The sequence below is a fragment of the Bos indicus genome, chromosome X (genome assembly GCF_029378745.1).
Source record: "Bos indicus isolate NIAB-ARS_2022 breed Sahiwal x Tharparkar chromosome X, NIAB-ARS_B.indTharparkar_mat_pri_1.0, whole genome shotgun sequence".
In the NCBI taxonomy this organism is placed as follows: Eukaryota; Metazoa; Chordata; class Mammalia; order Artiodactyla; family Bovidae; genus Bos; species Bos indicus.
This window is the reverse complement of record NC_091789.1, coordinates 2,105,837-2,126,010: the sequence shown is the minus strand read 5'-3', so window position 1 is coordinate 2,126,010 and position 20,174 is coordinate 2,105,837. Positions and strand designations below refer to the sequence as shown.

Below are 20,174 nucleotides of genomic sequence, written 5' to 3'. Positions count from 1 at the left end.
AAGGTCAAAGAGTCTATTGCCTTTGCTTTCTTCTAGGAGTTTTATGGTTTAATATCCAAAATGTGTAAAGCACTTATACACCTCAATATATAAAAAACATATAATGATTAAAAAATGGGCAGAAGACCCTAATAGGCATTTTTCCAGAGAAGACACACAGACGGCCAACAGACACATGAAAAGATGCTCAACATCACCAACCATCAGGAAAATGCAAATCAAAGCCACAGTGAGATAGCACCTTATACCTGTCAGGATGGCTATGGATTCATTTTGATGTTTGGCAGAACTAATACAATTATGTAAAGTTTGAGAATAGAATAAAATTAATTAAAAAAAAAACAGCAAGAAATGATAAGTGTTGACAAGAATGTGGGGGTAAGGGAACCTTCGTGTACTATCAGTGGGAATTAAATTGGTGCAGCCACAGTGGAAAATATTATGGATGTTCTTCAAAAAAATGAAAATAAAACTACCATGTGATCCAGCAACTTGATTCCTGGATATTTATCAAAAGAAAACAAAAATACTAATTAGAAAAGATATATGCACCCCAGTGTTCATAGCATTATTCATAATAGCCAAGATATGGAAACACCCTAGATATACATCAATAGATGAATTAATAAAGATTTGGTATATATAAACAATGGAATACTACTCAGTTATCCATCAACAGATGGGCTAATGAAGAAGACTTGGTATATATATACAATGGCATATTAGTCATAAAAAATGAAATTTTGCAGTTGTGTCAACATGGATAGACCTGGACGGTTTTGTACCTAGTGAAATAAGCCAGACAGAGAAAGTCCAATACAGTGTCTTCACTAACCTGTGGAATCTAAAAAATGAAACAGATGAACAATTATAACAAAATAGAAACAGACTCACAGATAGGGAGAACAAACTAGTTGTTACCCAAGGATAGGAAGTGGCAGGAGGAGCAAACTAGGTGAAGGGGATTAAGAGGTACAGACTACTAAGTATAAAATAGTTACAAGGATGTAATTTACAGTACAGGGAATGTCCTTTTTGTATGGAGTGTGTTCTGTAAAAATATTAAGTTATTTGTATACCTGAAACTAATATAATATTGTATGTTAACTGCAATTAAAAACAAGAAAATAAACTGCATTTTTTGTAATTTGAAAATGTGAACATTAAATAGGAAAAAAATCTCCTTTATATTATTCTACTACTTTTATATATTTTTTCATATGTAGAGATTTAATTCCTCTGAGGTGTATATATATGGTATAGAGAGAACTTCTATTTTTTCCCACTAATGTATCCAGTTTCCTCACAAATATTTATTGAGAATTTCATCTTTTTTTTGCTAATTGTGACTACCACATTCACCATAGTTAATAACCATATTTATTTTGATCTATTTTTAGATTCTGTTCTGTTGATCCTTTTGTCTGTTCCCACACTAGTACCACACTGTTTTAATAGTTACTGTGCCTTAATAGTTGCATCAAGTGGAAGTTGCTTCCCCCCTTACTTAAAAAAAAGATTTGGGCAATTTTTATGTGTTACATCTCCCATTGAACTATAGTTTCAACATGTAAAATATCCATCCTCCTCCACAATAAAAATCTGACCCTTTGCTAATTTGATTCAGATTGCATTGCATTTCTATATGAATTTTGTGTAAAATGTCTGTTCTTCAATATTCTGTGTGGGGGGTATCTGTGTCCATGTATTCATTTATTCGGGTCCTTTCCTGGGGGCTCAGACGGTAAAGAATTTGCCTGCAATGCGGAATATCTGGTTTGATCCCTAGGTTGGGAAGATCCCCTGGAGGAGGGCATGGCAGCCACTTCAGTATTCTTGCCTGGAGAATCCCATGGACAGAGGAGCTTGGCAGGCTACAGTCCATAGGGTCACAAAGAGTCAGACATGACTAAGTGACTCACATTTTAAAAAATTATTTTGTGAAATTTTATTTTTATAAGTCTTTCACATTATTTTTAAGCTTATTCCTAGTTATCTTACAAATCTATATCTTTGTGGAACTGATATTCTTGTAGTAGTCGATTTACTGTGTTAGTTTTCCAGTTAATTCTTCTGTTCAGTTCAGTTCAGTTGCTCAGTCATGTCTGACTCTTTGCTACCCCATGGACTGCAGCACTCCAGGCCTCACTGTCCATCACCAGCTCCTGGAGTTTATTCAAACTCATATCCCTTGAGTCGGTGATGCCGTCCAACCATCTCATCCTCTGTTGTCTCCTTCTTCTCCCACCTGCAATCGTTCCCAGCATCAGGGTCTTTTCAAATGAGTCAGCTCTTTGCATCAGGTGGCCACAGTATCGGAGTTTCAGCTTCAACATCAGTCCTTCCAATGAACGCTCAGGACTGATCTCCTTTAGGATGGACTGATTGGATCTTCTTGCAGTCCAAGGGACTCTCAAGAGTCTTCTCCAACACCACCGTTCAAAAGCATCAATTCTTCCGCACTCAGCTTTCTTTATAGTCCAACTTTCACATCCATACATGACTACTGGAAAACCATAGCCTTGACTAGACGGACTTTTGTTGGCAAAGAAATGTCTGCTTTTTAATATGCTGTCTAGGTTGGTCATAACTTTTCTTCTGAGGAGTAAGTGTCTTTTAATTTCATGGCTGCAATCACCATCTGCAGTGATTTTGGAGCCCCACAAAATAAAGTCAGCCGCTGTTTCCACTGTTTCCCCATCTTTTTGCCATGAAATAATGGGACCAGATGCCATCATCTTAGTTTTCTGAATGTTGAGCTTTAAGCCAACTTTTTCACTCTCCTCATTCATTCATCAAGAGGCTCTTTAGTTCTTCTTCACTTTCTGCCATAAGAGTGGTGTCATCTGCATATCTGAGGTTATTGATATTTCTCCTGACAATCTTGATTCCAGCTTGTGCTTCATCCAGCCCAGCGTTTCTCATGATGTACTCTGCATATAAGTTAAATAAGCAGGGTGACAATATACGGCCTTGATGTACTCCTTTCCTGATTTGGAACCAATCTGTTGCTCTATTTACAGTTCTAACTGTTGTTTCCTGACCTGCATACAGGTTTCTCAGGAGGCAGGTCAGGTGGTCTGGTATTCCCATCTCTTTCAGAGTTTTCCACAGTTTATTGTGACCCACACAGTCAAAGGCTTTGGCATAGTCAGTAAAGCAGAAATAGATGTTTTTCTGGAACTCTCTTGCTTTTTCCATGATCCAGTGGATGGATGTTGGCAATTTGATCTCTGGTTCCTCTGCCTTTTCTAAAACCAGCTTGAACATCTGGAAGTTCACAGTTCACATATTGTTGAAGCCTGGCTTGGAGAATTTTGAGCATTTACCAGCATGTGAGATGAGTGCAATTGTGCGGTAGTTTTAGCATTCTTTGGCATTGTCAAAATGTGGTCCACTGGAGAAGGGAATGACAAACCACTTCAGTATTCTTGCCTTGAGAACCCCATGAACAGTATGAAAAGGCAAAAAGATAGGACACTGAAAGATGAACTCACCACGTCGGTAGGTGCCCAATATGCTACTGGAGATCAGTGGAGAGATAACTCCAGAAAGAATGAAGAGACAGAGCCAAAGCAAAACAACACCCATTTGTGGATGTGACTGGTGATGGAAGCAAGGTCTGATGCTATAAAGAGCAATATTGCATAGGAACCTGGAATGATCATGAATGAAGGCAAATTGGAAGTGGTCAAACAGGAGATGGCAAGAGTGAATGTCAACATTTTAGGAATCATAGGAATCAATGAACTAAAAAATTCTTCTGGACTTTTTATAAAAACTTTCATGTTATCTGTAAATCTTAGACCTTAAAGTGTCATTCATGGTCTAGCAGCAGCAGCAGCATTCTTTTTCAACCTCTTAGAAAAGCAAATTCTCTGGATCCATCCCTCATCAACTGACTGAGAAAGTCAGAGGTAGAGCCCAGCTGTCTGTGTTCATCTTGCTCTCCAGAAAACTCTAATACGTAGTGAAGTTTGAGGACCACTGATGTAAATGATAGTTTTTATTTTTTCTTACCCATATTTTCACTTCTCACCTCTATTTTCTTGCAAGATGTGTATGTAACAGTTCACAGTCTGTTATATAGAATGGATTGTATAGAATGGACTTTGAAGAGCCTGAGACAAATTAGTAACTTTCCAGAGAAACACTGGAGAGGGGAATGATGGGAAATGAATACTTTTTTAACCAGGTGAATGGGTAGTGGGGTGTACTTAACCTCAGACTGAGGTTGACTGGGTCAGAGAAATTAAGTATATTAAGATGAATTTTAGCCCTTATTATATAAAAACAGTAACTATTAGAAAATCAGATAGAATTACATTAATACAAGGACAGTAACTTCCTTCAACATTGGTAAAAGACAAATGATTCCATTAACCAACAATATATCCCAAAGGCATCCATAAAGCTTTTTATAAGTGTCAGTGTGAAAAGGGACTTCCATTGGATCACACTGAAGAAGGAAGGAGTGGTATTATTGCAAAGAGCAGTGGAACTGCATGGTGTAGGTACATCAATAAAGAGCAAGATGGTAGTGACCATGTGGGGCAGGTTACCCCCGTGACTGCAGCAATAAAGGTGAAATTATTAAGAGTGTGTCAGTCTTGGCATACAGCCAGGGGAAGGAAGAAACCTATGGGTTATGGAACGTGGGGCTCCAGTATATTTGGTTGGAGGAAGCCAGGCAGGCTGATCTCTTACATAAAGGGTATATTCTGAAATCAGCTGTCACTGCAGCCATTTGTACACTGCAACTGTTATTCTTTGTAGCCTTGCACATTTTGTTAGGGGTGCTTATGTGGGAACATTCTACATGGTTCTAGTTGGTTTCAGAATTTCTCTAGGGAAAAATCATCACCCAGCTCAAATCTCGTGCTCTATTGTTTTAGGGTAGGACCTCAGTGCCATGGGTGGGAGGGGAGTGTGGTGTCTGTCATGTGTGAAAGCTGGAGGATTCAATAGTCTGTGACATGTTAAAAGTTAACCTTTAAGTAACAAACTATTTCTGTTCCTTAAATTCCAAAGTTTGGGATTTCAAAATGATTTTGAATTTTTCATGACACTGCTACATATAACTTGATTTAGAGAGAAGAGCAATTATGTACAACTTTTCTACAGGTTGCCATGTTTCAATTTTGTAATGTTTAGCACTTTTCACTGATCTTTTCTATCAGCCTTCTTTTCTCACTGTACTCAAAATTTTAGTTGAAGACATATGATTATAGAAACTCTCAGAATTTCTTTTATATAACATCAGCTTAGTTCATAAGCAGGGCTTTCCTTACATGGTGTGAAATTGGCTAGGCATATCTCAAATCTCATTATTTTTAAAGCTGTTGGTTCTTAGATAGGGTAGGAAAGTGAGACTGTGGGGTTTAATTAAATACTAAGTCATAAACTAGAATCTCTATTTGAAATATTATCTAAGTGTATGACAGGTGATTGAGAATTATTAGATTTGTGAATTACTTAAAATAAATGCTTGAGAGTAAAATTAGTTGAGCTTATGCAAGATATCTCAGCTATCAGAAACAGTCTTGTCAGTTTTATTTCTTGTGATCCAAGTAGAATATTTTAAAGGCAAAACCACAATTAGATTTTTGTCATGTGTGTGCTCTGAGTAACAACTAGTCTCCCTTTTATTTGTCAGAGTATTTATGGCCATGGAGAATTTTATCTTTTTAATTACAGTATGTGTCTAGGTATATATTTGTCCTGTCCTTTTTTTTCCTTAAATGTTGGCCTTTATATGTCATGTCTTGTCTGCTTGTCTACACAGTCCCTACTTTAGGGCAGAGATAATACATGATACTTTCTTTGTTTCTTTTATTAAAACATTTCAAGCATAGGGAAAAGTTGTTCTTTAGTTGCTAAGTCCTTTCCGACTCTTTGCAACCCGGCTGTAGTCCACCAGGCTCCTCTTGTCCGTGGGATTTCCCAGACAAGAATACTGGAATGAGTTGCCATTTTCTTCTCCAAAGGATCTTCCTAACCCAGGGATTGTACCCACATCTCCTGCATTAGCAGGTGGATTCTTTACAACTAGCCACCAAGGAAGCCCTGCAGGGAAAAGTACAGAGGCCAGTATAACAAACGATCACATAGTGAAAGTTGCTTAGTCATGTCTGATTCTTTGCAACCCCATGGACTATACAGTCCATGGAATTCTCCAGGCCAGAATACTGGAGTGGGTAGCCTTTCCCGTCTTCAGGGGATCTTCCCATCCCAGAGATCGAACCCAGGTCTCCCGCATTGCAGGCGGATTCTTTACCAGGTGAGCCACAGGGAAGCAACTGTGCAATATCTTAATGTTTTACCATTTTTGTTTCAGATGCTTAGCAAAATGTTAGATTCAGGCAGAACTCCTAGTGTATCCCTCCCCAATTGCATTCCTCACCCTTCTTCTCTTGAGGTAACAACTGTGCCAAATTTTCTTATCATTCCTATGAATACTTTTATGCTTTTTCCATGTATGTATATGTGTGTGTCTATATGTCATCTGGTATTACCTTATGTGCTTTTGAAATTTATTTCATGGTATTGTACTTCTTTTAGTTTGCATTTTTACTTAATTTTTAATTGAAGTACAGTTAATTCACAATATTGTGTTAGTTCCAAGTGTACAGTACAATGATTCAGTTATACACACAAACAAAGACATATATTCTTTTTCAGATTCTTACCCCTTATTATTATTATAAAATATCAAGTAGAGTTTCCTGTGTTATACAGTAGGACCTTATATTTTATTTTATTTATAGTAGTGTCTATATGTTAATCTAGAATTCCTAATGTATCCCTCCTCCCCCCTTTCCCCTTTGATAAGCATAGTTTGTTTTCTGTATCAGTGGGCCTATTTCTGTTTTGTAAATATGTTCATTTGTATAATTTTTTTTTAGGTTCTACACATAAGCAGTGTCATAATGTTTGTTTTTCTCTCCCTGGCTTACTTCACTTAGTATGATATCTCTAGGTCCGTTCATGTTGCTGCAAATGGCATTATTTCATTCCATTTTATGACTGAGTAGTATTCCATTATGTATATGTACCACATCTTCTTTATCTATTCATCTGTCAGTGAACATTTAAATTGTTTCCATGTCTTGGCTGTTGTAAACAGCACTGCAGTAAACATTGGGGTGCAATGTGTATCTTTTCAAAGTACAGCTTTTTGCAGATATATGGAGTGGGATTTCAGGATCATACAGTGGCTCTATTTTTAGTTTTTAAAGGAACCTCCATATTGCTCTCCATAGAGGCTACACCAGTTTATAGTCCCATCAACAGTTTACTAGGGTTCCCTTTTCTCCATACCCTCTCCAGCATTTATTATTTGTAGACTTTGATGATGGCCATTCTGACCAGTGTGAGGTGATACTTCATTTTAGTTTTGATTTGCATTCCTCTAAGTAGCAGTGTTGCGGAGAAGGCAATGGCACCCCACTCCAGTACTCTTGCCTGGAAAACCCCATGGACGGAGGAGCCTGGTAGGCTGCAGTCCATGGAGTCGGGAAGAGTCAGACACGACTGAGCGACTTCACTTTCACTTTTCACTTTCATGCATTGGAAAAGGAAATGGCAACCCACTCCAGTGTTCTTGCCTGGAGGATCCCAGGGACAGGGGAGCCTGGTGGGCTGCCGTCTATGGGGTCACACAGAGTTGGACACGACTGACGTGACTTAGCAGCAGCAGTAGCAGCAGCAGTTTTGAGCATCTTTTAGTGTGCCTTTGGCCATCCGTATATCTTCTTTAGAGAAATGTCTATTTACATCTTCTGTCAGCTTTCTTATCTCACTGTACTTAATCAAAATTTTAGTTGAAGACCTATGATTTTAGAAACTCTTAAAATTTCTTTTATATAACATTGGCTTAGTTCGTACACAGGGCTTTCCTTACATGGTGTGAAATTGGCTTTTCATCTTTTGCCCATTTTTTTATTGAATTGTTCATTTTTTTTAATATCAAGTTGTACAAGCTATTTGTATATTTTGGAGATTAATCCCTTGTTAGTCACATCATTTGCAAATATTTTCTTCCATTCTGTAGATTGTCTTTCTGTTTTGTTTATGGTTTCTTTACTGTACAAATGCTTTTGAGTTTAATTAGGTACCATTTGTTTATTTTTGTTTTTATTTCCATTACTCTAAGAGACAGATCCAAAAAGATCCATTTATGTCAAAAGTGTTCTGCTTATGTTTTCTTGTGGGAGTTTTTTTTTTTTTTTTAATGTAATGCTTTTCAGATATACCTGCTCTAGTATCTCCTGTTACTAAAACAAAGTAAAACAAAACATTGTCTACTTCCATCCTATATCTCATTCCATCTGTTGTGCTTGGTTGCTCAGTTGAGTCCGAATCTTTGCGATCCTGTGGACTGTAGCCTGCCATTCTCCTCTGTCCATGGGATTTTCCAGGCTACTACCTATTTATATCTCTTGCTAAGTAAGTGTTGTATGTGCTTATTTCCTGTCTTCATTCTCTCTTAAACTCACAATAATGAGCCTTTTTGCCACCATTCCATGTAAACAGTTCTTATCCAGGTGACCAGTGACCTCCCAGTTACCACACCAAGTTGTTGTTCTCCATTTATCACTTAACCTCTCAGCAACATTGGACACATTTGGTTACCTTCTAAATTACTTCCTATAACACTTTCATTTACCTTCTAAATTACTACACCTCTTTGGTTTTCCTCCTCCCTCATGGCCAGTCCTTCTCATGCCTTTTGCTGCATTCTTGCTAGCTTTGTTTAGAAATAAATTGAATAAAAAAGTTTAGGATGAAAAGTGACCATCTCTCTCTGCCACCCTCAAAACCCATATCCCCTTTCACTAATAAAAAATATAAACAGATTTCATTTATGTGTGTATGTTTGTGTAAATCCTATGATGGGAACAGTGCCTCATTTTAAATTACAATTATTTGCTTATTAATGATTCTTATTTTCTGTGCACCTTCTGTTTATATTATTTGCTCATTTTTTCTATAGTGTTTTACTGACTAAGTGTGTAAGTTAAAATCATTAACTGTTTGTCGGGTATTGTGAATTTTTTTCCTACTTTATCAGATTCCATTTGACTTTGTGGCATTTTTGAAGTACAGAGTTCTAATTTTTTGCTATAATCAGCTTTAACAGTTTTTTTTCCTTTATGGTTCCTGGCCTCTAGGTGCTGCTTACCTTCTCCACTAAATCATAAATAATTTCACTTTAGTTTTCTTTGGTCCTGCTTCAAAGCTTCCTTTTTTTACCTTTAAATCTTTGATCCTTCTGGAATTTATTCAGTGTATGAAATGAAGAGTTGTGCATCCTGTTTATTTTTCTAAGTGACTACTTGATTGTCCCCCAATCATTTAATCATCTCTATTTCTCTTGTTTGAGGACCACCTTCACTATAGAGTAATTCCCTGGTGTATTTGAATTACTCCCAAGTTATTAAAAATGTATTTATTTCTGTTTTATTTTTTAAACCACTTCAGTGTGACACTGATATGGAACTACCCTTGAAAAGAGATCATCATGGACTTTATAGCTGTCAAATCATTTAGCTGTGTATTTCTTTGGGCAGAAAGTGAAACAGTTGAATACTCTCCGACCACTCTTCTTCTAAACTATCCTTCTTTTCACATTTCTCTTAGTTTCCCTCCTACCAATTGTCTCATTTCTTTGCTAGCTTGTCTTCCTCTGTTTCTTGCACAAAAGTGTTCATTGGATTTGCACTTTATTCTGGCATGAGTAAATACTTCCCCATCTCATCCCTTGAGCTGTTACTTAACTGGCTAAATATTCCTGTGTTTTCATTTCTACTTCGAACCTAAATCTAGAACTATATTTCCAGTTTTCTATTAGATACTATATGATGTGCTCTGGGTTATTTCAATATGTGTATACAAACCATTGTTGTCCTTGTTTTCAATGTTTTTCTTTCTTTCTATACCCTACCTCACTTGCTGTCATCACCATTTCTTCCTGTTACTTAGATTTTATCTTTGATATGTCTCCTTTTGCCTTTAAAATCTGTCAGTAATCTGTCACAGGTCCTAGTTCTGCCTTCCTCTTCTCATAGTTTTTGTCTGTGCTTTCATTTTATGCTTTCATTTTGGAAGTAGTTTCTTAGCAGTCTCCATATTTCTGGTCGCTCTGTCTCTGGTCCAGCCCCACATTACAGGAAGTGTTAATTTTCTACTACATGTATTTGATCAGACAAACCCCATGTTTAAAAAGTTGGTTTCATTTATATCCTGTATAAGTTGATCACATGCACTTACTTCCTCTTTCTTCTTAACTCCATTAAAATGAGAGTAAAGAAATGGAAAAATGCAAAAGGACAAAGAGAACAGGAGTGGAAACACTGACAGATGTGAGGTTGGAACTATTTTATTTTATGTTTCTTTTACTTTTAGCAAAGGAAGTTATAACTCCAGTATCTTCCCCTACATGTTTTGAGAGAAACCAACTCATTCTTCCCATAGAATTCCTAGTATTTCAAGACTTGGAGGTGCCTGGTCTGCAGAAGGCAGGAATGAGTCATGAGATTGAAAACATGGGCTGTTCCTTGAAAGTCTTTAAAATAAGTGGCTAATGTCCCCTGTACCCCATCTCTGCTCCTCTGGAGACCAGAGGGTTATTATCTGGAGAATTTGATGGGAGAGCCCTAGACTCAGAGATCCACCTGCAGCAAGTGGATTGCTTAAAACAATGGGATTACATGAAAATTTGCATACCTCATTTGGGGACCTCTATGTTCTACCCTAGATATAATTGGTAAGATGTTTCATGAGTTATTTTCACATTCCCAGATTCCTAACGGTGATCTAGATATAATAGGTTTTCTCTTGGCACATCCTCTAAGAAATCAAGTAACCTAATAAGCAAAATGAAAAATTTCTCAGCATCTCAAAACCCTAACTGGTTAAACATTTTCAGAAAATGTAAGTCAAAAGTCAGTTGATTTTGAGATGCTTAAAATATTTTATTTTGTTTAGGCTACTCAGTTTCTTGATTATAAATTTACTTGATTCTTTACAGGATTATAAGCAGAAAAATGTGATTGTGCAAATAAATGTAAATGCTGTGTTTTCATTTGATTTGTTTCTTGTTTAGAGTTTTGAAGACCCAAGAAACAGAGTATAGTTGGCCCTTATACAACACAGCAGTTAGGAGCACCAGCCCCCAAGCAGTTGAAAATTCTCTTATTGCTATCTCTGTCTCAAAAAAAAGCAAAAAACAAAAGAATTGATAAATTGTACACCCATGGAGGTGAAGTTGAAACAGTTTGGGTAGAATCAGGACTCAAACCCTAGTTCTTTTGATTCCATATTATGATCTGTAATCAAACACAAACATTTCCCCACACTTAGTTAATTTAAAGATGTATACAATAAAAATGTGCATACTATATTTATTGGAAAAAGTCCACATGTAAGTGGACCTGCATATTTCAAACCTGTGTTGTTCAAGGATCAACTGTACTTTTTTCTCTTCTGCTTTTTTGCTTTTGTCCCTAAATTAAGGGACAGGAAGAAGGCAGGGAACAATTTTCCCCTCTAGCTTCATTATTTTAGGTTTTCACATAGTTTTGTAACAAGCATAATTATATGAACAAACTAAATTGGATACTTTACATTTTTACCTTCCAATGCAATAAATAGATTTTATTAATAAACATTTATGTAAAGTATACACTTTTGCTTCCCAATATAGTTGAAATTAATAGAATGCATTAAATACATTCTTTATTGCCAATGCAAAGCATCCACACTACTAAAAACATATAGTTACTACCACCCCACCTGCTCTTTCCCATAAAAGCAACATTCCTACCTCCATTACCTATTTTATATCTTTAAGTTTTAAAAGTATTTAAAAGCATATCTCTATCCTTACTTTTGAGCAATCACTTGGAAAATTATGGACCCTCCATGTGGTCCCCACAGGCCTCAAGGCCCCCTGGTAACTTGGGATTCAACGCCGTCTCTGAATCTGCTTGTCAAATGTTTGCCCCAGCTCTTTGCTTCTAGCTTCTGTGTCTCACCCAGCTTCACACAGACTCCCCCAGGTCTTCTGACTGTCGTTTAATCCAACTTCCTGTTTACATGGTGGTTTTTCCATGGTTAATTGTTGGCTAATGATTTCACACGAAATTAGCTAGTACTCTTTTAATGATTCAGTACTGAATTTTGTAGGTATTTTGACTATTGCAGATTCAGTTTCTTAATTTTCATAAGCTGTAATATGGATACTAGATACATGGATGTGCATTTTGTTTATCACAAACTATGTAGAATATTACAAAGGTAGCATAATGTGAAAATTCGAGTATTGATTTTCATAGTAAATATTGACTTCTTTTCCTCCTGCACAGGTCATTATCCAACTTCTAGAGGTGATGGATCATCTGCATAGAGGGGAATCAATTGCTGCAATACTCCGTAACCGGTATATTTATGGAAGCAGTTTACCTTATAAGTTATATAATGTGTCTTCCATTTATTTATTTACCTAATATAAGTCGGTACTCAGTAAATATTTGTTGAATACCTGTTATAAAATTACAATATTTGCTATATGAGTAAATAGAAGAATGCCTGAGTGACAAATGGAATGAAGAGAATGTTAATGACTATATTCTGATCTAATGAAAAAATAGAAAATATAACTAGAAATCAAAATTGGTGGACATTGTGAACACCTGGAATTCAGTCAGTGGAGCTATCGATGTGAGTTTTTGGTTTTAAAGCATATCAATGAATAAATAGGGCTTCCCTGGTAGCTCAGCTGGTAAAGAGTTTGCCTGCAATGCAGGAGACCCCAGTTCTATTCCTGGGTTGGGAAGATCCACTGGGGAAGGGATAGGCTACCTACTCCAGTATTCCTGGCCTTCCCTGTTGACTCAGATGGTAAAGAATCCTCCTGCAATGTGGGAGACCTGGGTTCGATCCCTGGGTTGGGAAGATACCCTGGAGGAGGGCATGGCAACCCACTCCAGTATTATGGCCTGGAGAATAGAATTCAGTCAGTGGAGCTGTTGATGTGAATTTTTGGTTTTAAAGTATATAAGTGAATAAATACTGGTATCCATTGCTTACAAATAGATGTCTCAACAAAGTATTTTTTTAAATAGTATTGTCTGTGTTTGAGTGTACATTGCTGTTATCTGAAATTCCATTTAAAACTTTTTCAGGGACTTATGAGAAATTCAGAGCTTCTTCTGTCAATTTAGGATTTTAAGTCATTTAAAGAAATATGGCCTTTGTTGGTGTGTGGAGAGCTGGAGCTTATCAAATAATTCAAAGTCTAACAGTGCTTGTATTGAAACACAAATGTAGGATTTTAACTATTTCAAAAATATAATATTTTTGTTACTCAGTTCTAAGGTACTTTAAAAATAGCTTCCCTGGTGGCTCAGAGGGTAAAGCGTCTGCCTGCAACGCGGGAGACCTAGTTTGATCCCTGGGTTGGGAACATCCCCTGGAGAAGGAAATGGCAACCCACTCCAGTGTTCTTGTCTGGAGAATCCCATGGACGGAGAAGCCTGGTAGTCTACAGTCCATGGGGTTGCAAAGAGTCGGACACGACTAAGCGACTTGACTCACTCGCTCATTCATTAAAAGACTATGGAAGGAGGGGAAAGGTTGAAGTATGAAGGGGACATATATAAAGTCATTGTTATTTGAGAGATACCGTGCTAGGAATTTTGCATAGTATTCCCATCAAAGGAAAATCATATGAAGAGTATACGCTTGTTGGAATGTGGGCAAAGGGCTGTAAGGTAGACTTATTCAGAGATACTGCACACAAGGAAGTCATTGCAGGAATACTGTATGGCTATATAGAAGAGAAGAGTAGATTGCAGGGGTAGATTTCTAGTGGGGAATTGAGACTGCAGAGTTCATGTGCTGCTGAAGTCAGGGGTCTGTATCACACATTTGGAAGAGGAACTGGTAGGAGGGCAGTATTTCCTAAGCTTAAGTTGATAACTGAGGTAGTTATAGCACAATGGAATTTGTTTCCATTATTATTATCAAGATATAATTACATATAGTAAAATACAGAAACATTTAAATATACCTCTGGATTTATTTTAATACATGCAAACATCCAGGTAACCACAACCGAGGTCAAGATATGAAACAGTTCCAGAGAACTCCCTCGTTCCCCTCTCCAGTTCGTGTCTCCTCCCGTCCTACTGACTTGTGTATCTTGGGTTCGTGTTGCTTGTTCTTGAACTTCATGTAAATGTAGTCTAACACTGTGTATTCTTTTGTGTATGGCTTCTGTTGTTCAAAATAACGCTTTTGAAATCCATTATTATTGCAGGTATCAGTAATTCCTTGTTTTTATTGCTTGTAGTAGTCCCTTGTTTAAATATACCACAATTTATCCATTTCTTGTTGAGAGTCATTTAAGTTATACTCATTATTTGGCTATTATGAATTAAGCTGTTGTTGATCTTTTTAGCAAATTTTTTTGTGGACATACATATATACTCATTTCCTTTGGCTATATACCTAGAACTAGAATTGGTGGGTCATATGTGTATATATGTTTATTTAATTTATTTGACATTATTAGAAACTGCCAAACACTTTTAAAGAAGTTATACCAGTTTCTTCTCAGACCAATAAAAAGTGAGAATCTTTACAAACTCTTGGTGTTTACTTTTAGTTATTCTCTTGGGTGTATAGTTGTTTGCCACTATGGTTTTCACTTTGCATTTTCCTCATGTGAAATGATGTGAGTTTGTTTTTGTATGTTTGTTAGGTATTTATCTGTCTTTTAGAAGTATCCAAATCTTTTGCCCATTTAAAAATTGATTTTTTTCTCTTTGAGTTTTTAATTTTTTTTCTTGATATTTAGATAGATGTATTATGACTATTTTCTTCCATTCTGTAGCTTCCATCCCCTTTCTTATTGTGTCTTTTGGTGAGCAGTTTTATTTTTGTTTTATTTTTATGAAGTTCAATTGTCACTTTTTCTTTATGCTCAGTAATTTTTGCATATTTCTAAGAAATCTTTACTGTCCCAAATTTCAGGCTTTTTTCCTAATGTTTTAACCCCTGCATTGTAAGTGCATTCTTGACCAGAAACTTAAATAAATGAACTTATGACATGTTTGTATACACAAATTGTAGAACAGTTTCATATTCTAAATAAAAAAGAAACCAGACACATTTAGGAATGTATGAGAAGTATTAACCCTTTGTGACTAGGAAAGTTTTATTCCAGACTGTGAATTCTTTAATACCATGAAAGCTACTCATATGATGCAGTCTGTCAGTAGATTTCCTAAGAAATAAAAGATACAGTAAATGCTGAAGGTGTTTGAAAAAATTCATTGCCCATTTTAAGATTTAGAGTTAGTGAGTGATAGAAAGTTGTACTCTTAACAAGAATAATAATTATCTGTCTGAAACCAACAAACAAGCATCGCACTTAATGATAAATATAAGAGTTGTTCCTTAAGCAGCAACAAAACAAAGATGCCCTCTATCACCATTTTAACGTGTATCTGTAAACTATGGTCAGTGTCGATAAAGAGGCATAGTTCACAGGAAGGAGGAAACAAAAATGATCAAGTTTTAGAAGATAGGGTCATGTACCTACAAAAGCTAAGACTTAAAAACAACTTCTTTGTTCACAGAATTTTATTTTTTTTATTTTTTTATTTTTTTTAAAATTTTATTTTATTTTTAAACTTTACAATATTGTATTGGTTTTGCCGAACATCGAAATGAATCCTCCACAGGTATACACGTGTTCCCCATCCTGAACCCTCCTCCCTCCTCCCTCCCCGTACCATCCCTCTGGGTCGTCCCAGTGCACCAGCCCCAAGCATCCAGTATCGTGCATTGAACCTGGACTGGCGACTCGTTCTATATATGATATTATACGTATTTCAATGGCATTCTCCCAAATCATCCCACCCTCTCCCTCTCCCACAGAGTCCAAAAGACTGTTCTATACATCTGTGTCTCTTTTGCTGTCTCGTATACAGGGTTATTGTTACCATCTTTCTAAATTCCATATATATGCGTTAGTATACTGTATTGGTGTTTTTCTTTCTAGCTTACTTGACTGTGTATAATAGGCTAAGTTCTAAAATGTAGTTAGATATAAGGTAAAAATTACAAAACAATACCTTTTATCTGTATCAGACATAGCCATTTAGAATATATACTGGGGACTTGACTGGTAGCGCAGTGGATAGGAATCTGCCTGACAGTGCAGGGGACACAGATTCAGTCCCTTATCTGGGAAGATCCCACATGCCATGGAGCAGTTGAGCCTGTGCACCACAACTCCTGAGCCTGCACTCTAAAGCCCACGAAGGTGCAAGTACTGAGTTTATGTGCTGCAACTTCTGAAGCCTGTGTGCCCTAGAGTACATGCTCCGCAATATGAGCTGCCACCGCAATGAGAAGCCGGCACACTGCAAGGAAGAATGGCCTCCACTCACTACGACTAGAGAAAGCCTGGGCAAAGCAATGAAGACTCAGCACAGCCAAACATAGATAGATAGATAAATAGAATATATAAGGGAAAATATTCCATTTACAAAAGCCATAAAATTTAATTGTTCAGTGTTAGTCATTTAGTCATGTCTGACTCTTTGTGACCCCATGGACTATAGCCCACCAGGCTCCTCTGTCTATGGAATTCTCCAGGTAAGACTACTGGAATCGGTTGCCATTTCCTTCTCCAGGGAGTATTCCCGACCCATGGATCAAACCCAGCTTTCCCACATTGCAGGCAGACTCTTTACCAACTGAGACACTAGGAAAGCCCTTTAGTAATAAACCCAATAAAAACTTCTAAGACCTATATGAAGAAACTTTAAAAATTCAACTGAGAGATAAGAAGGAAGTTTTGTTTTTTTTTTTTTAATGGAGAGACATTGTATGGTCCTTGACTAAAAGACTAAATTTTGGGAAGAGACAAGCTCTTCCCACATTGTTTTATAGATTTAATACAAACTTAATAGGAAATATAAAATGTTGTCAAAGTGACTTTTCATTAAGATAATAAATGTATGGAAGAAATGTATTCCCATTGTTTAATATAATGTCTGGCATGTGTAGCAGTAATTACTGGTCAAAAAATTCTAATGATTTGTTCTGCTTATAATTCAGCAAACATTTATTGTGTAATCGCTAAGTGCTAAACATTTTCATTAGTTGTTTTTGGCTGTGCTGGGTCTTCGTTGCTGCACGCGGACTTTCTCTAGTTAAAATGAGAAGTGGCTACTCTCTAGTCATGATGCTTGGGCTTCCCATTGCAGTAATTTCTCTTGTTGTAGAGCAAAGGCTCTAGGGCATGTAGGCTCAGTAGTTGCAACACACAGGCTTAGTTGCTCCACAGCATGTGGGGTCTTCCTGGACCAGGGATTGAACCCATGTACTCTGCACTGCAAGGCAGACTCTCAACCACTGGGCTACCAGGGGAGCCTCGATGATGACTATATTAAAAATGATGAATCTTTGTTCTTATTGAACTTATATTTTGATGGAGATTGGGGTGGGGTCAGACAAAACCCAAATATATATTTATATATGAGAAAGTTAATGCAGAAAATGAAACAAAGTAGATAAAGAATTAAGGGTGGAGGTTTGCAGTACCGAATAGCGTTAATCTTTTATTAGTCTTAGATGTTTTTAGTCTTGCAGTCTACCATTCATCATCTGTTTTACCATGTTAAAAGTTTTATTCCAGTGATTCATCTGGTATAGAGAGAGGTCAGCCATGTATGACTTACTGTGCTGCAAACATCATCTCAGTGTGAGCATCTTCCTCACACTGACAGTACACGTTACGCACTGTCAGGGAGGGCCCACTTTGGTAAGAGTTACCCAGCTGGTGGTGTGTGGTGGTGTGTCCTTTTGGGGTTCCTAGCTGTAGGAAGGATTTCTGCAATGATGTAGAAAGCTCTGACAGTGTTCCAATTTTCTAAAAAGTATTCTTTGGTAAATAAAACAGAGCGTATAATAGTGTCTGGTATTTGCAACACAGGAGAAAGAGTGCCAGACACTGTATAATTGGATTTTCATCCCTTTAACAAATATTATGCACCATTTACTGTGCAAGGTGTTAGGGATATGACAGTGAATGATAATACATGGTTCCCTGTCAGTTAGGTGACTACTGTAGTAGGGAAAATAAGAAATGAGGAGAGTCTGAACAGAGGTGGTGGCAGAGGAAATGATGAAGAGTGGGGAGGAAGTTGTGAAATATTTGGGGTAACTTTAACAATGCTTGATATTTAACTAGATTCTTCACACTCCAATCCATATGATCTTTTAAAATGGCTTATCTGATAATGTGGTCCAGACTCCCCTTTCCTGTCTCCAGCTATTGAAATCTACCTGTTCTCCAAGACCCTCATCAAATTGTCTGCCCTGTCTGTCAGCCCTCCCTGATCAATCCAAGCAGATAATCAAAGAAAGAAAGAAAGTGTAGTCCATAGTTGTGTCCAACTCTTTGTGATCCTACGGATTGTAGCCCGCCAGTCTCCTCTGTCCACGGGATTTTCAGATGATCAGGAGAGTCTCTCTTGTCTGTGAACCATTTTCTCATATTCATTCATCTGATGAATTTTCTCATATTTGGTTCTGCATTGAAGTAATTTGAGCATGTCTTTGCTTACAGCATCATTAAGAGAGCTCTTTCAGAGCGTGACTGCCTGCATCTAATGCATATTTACATCACATTGTATATAATGCAGGGTTTTGTACATAATAGGCATTCATCAAATATTTACAAACATTATAACATGTATCAACAATTATTTGTTGCTTGTGATTTTATTTGCTTAAATTGTTTAGGGTAGTTTTGTTTTCCACAGTCAACTCTTACTAAGAGTTAAGTAATTGGATATTAAACAGTAATCATTAAATTGTAAAATAGACTAATGAAATTTATTACAGATTTCTAAGAATAAGCTCAGACTTTTTAAACTGGCTTAATGTATAATCATTTCTTTTTTTATGTTGAAAATTTACTACAACAAAATATGGCTCATAATTAAGAAAAGTTAATTTTATGTTTTCTTCTCAAAGCTAGCGTATAAAAGTATGTGCGTTCTATAGAACCTTAATTGTTTTTAAAACTATGGAAACAGCTATAATCATTTCTTACTATATGATGTCAAGGGAATACAGGGCTTTAAATCTGGTCATTTGATAGTTTAAAATATTGAGCCTTTACCTTTTATCAAGCACTGGTCTCATCTGTAACATTTAAGGATTAGAAAATCCTGACCTTCCATTAAGTTTTAAAAGTCTGGAATTATATCTTTAAACCTAAGCACATAGTAGGTGATAAATAACACGTCTTGGATTAACCTTGAAAATGGTCAGTCATTGAAGATATCCTTTTATTACTCTTTTCACAATTCAACTTTTTAAACTTCTATGAAGATAGGATTTTCTGTGCTTTCTAAAGATTAAAAATTTATGAGAATCTAGTTTTACCTTTGCTAAATTGAGTCAATGATTATAATAAGGTTAAATCTTTGGCTGGAAGATGCCTATAAGCATTATAATATGAGGATAATGCACAGATTTCTGAGACCAGTTACATTTTATACTATGGACTTTTATTTTGGCTCAGAAATTCTGTAGATCTTGGGTTACCTATTATTATTGTTGTAATATATTGCAGTATATGTGTGTTTATCAGCATATTTGTTCCTTTCACCGAAGAGTTACATATCTTTATACAAAGGGCATGGAATTGTTAGTAATGTTTGCCTGTTTGATCTTTCTAGAGAATTTTCTAGGCCATAGGAAGTGTCTCTCTTTCTGGGGCGAGGAATTACTACCCTGATTCCTCTATGTCTTGAATATTCCTGTTCATGATTCTATGCGTAGTCTACACATTCTTTCTGGGACATCTCATCTACAGCCATTATTTCAATTCCAAACAGTGTGTGAAGACCTTAACATTTCTATTTAACATTTAAATCTTTTTCATGAGTCCCCCAACTAAAAAGTTCTTTATTCCTCTCTCTACTAGTTGTTCATTTGTTTTGACTTTACAAATAATTCATATTTATTATGGAACACTTAAAATAACAAATTATATACGTGTATGCAGAGAAAATAATCACCAGAAGTAACTCTCTTAAACCCCCTTAATGCATTTTCACTGTGGTTTTTTGGTGTATTTTAAA

General features: G+C 36.5%; 1 protein-coding gene across 4 annotated transcripts in view; it reads left to right on the top strand.

The window, feature by feature from the left end:
• Positions 1-20,174, top strand: part of KLHL13 (kelch like family member 13) — a 198,264-nt gene that overhangs the window by 69,602 nt on the left and 108,488 nt on the right. For 3 of the 4 annotated variants that reach the window (XM_070784351.1, XM_070784350.1, XM_070784346.1), the window contains exon 2: positions 12,369-12,442. The exons of the other annotated variant lie outside the window; for it this stretch is intronic. In XM_070784351.1, the coding sequence (XP_070640452.1) occupies positions 12,393-12,442 (50 nt within the window). In that variant the 5' untranslated portion in view covers positions 12,369-12,392. The remainder of the gene's footprint in view (positions 1-12,368; positions 12,443-20,174) is intronic. 4 annotated transcript variants of the gene reach the window in all.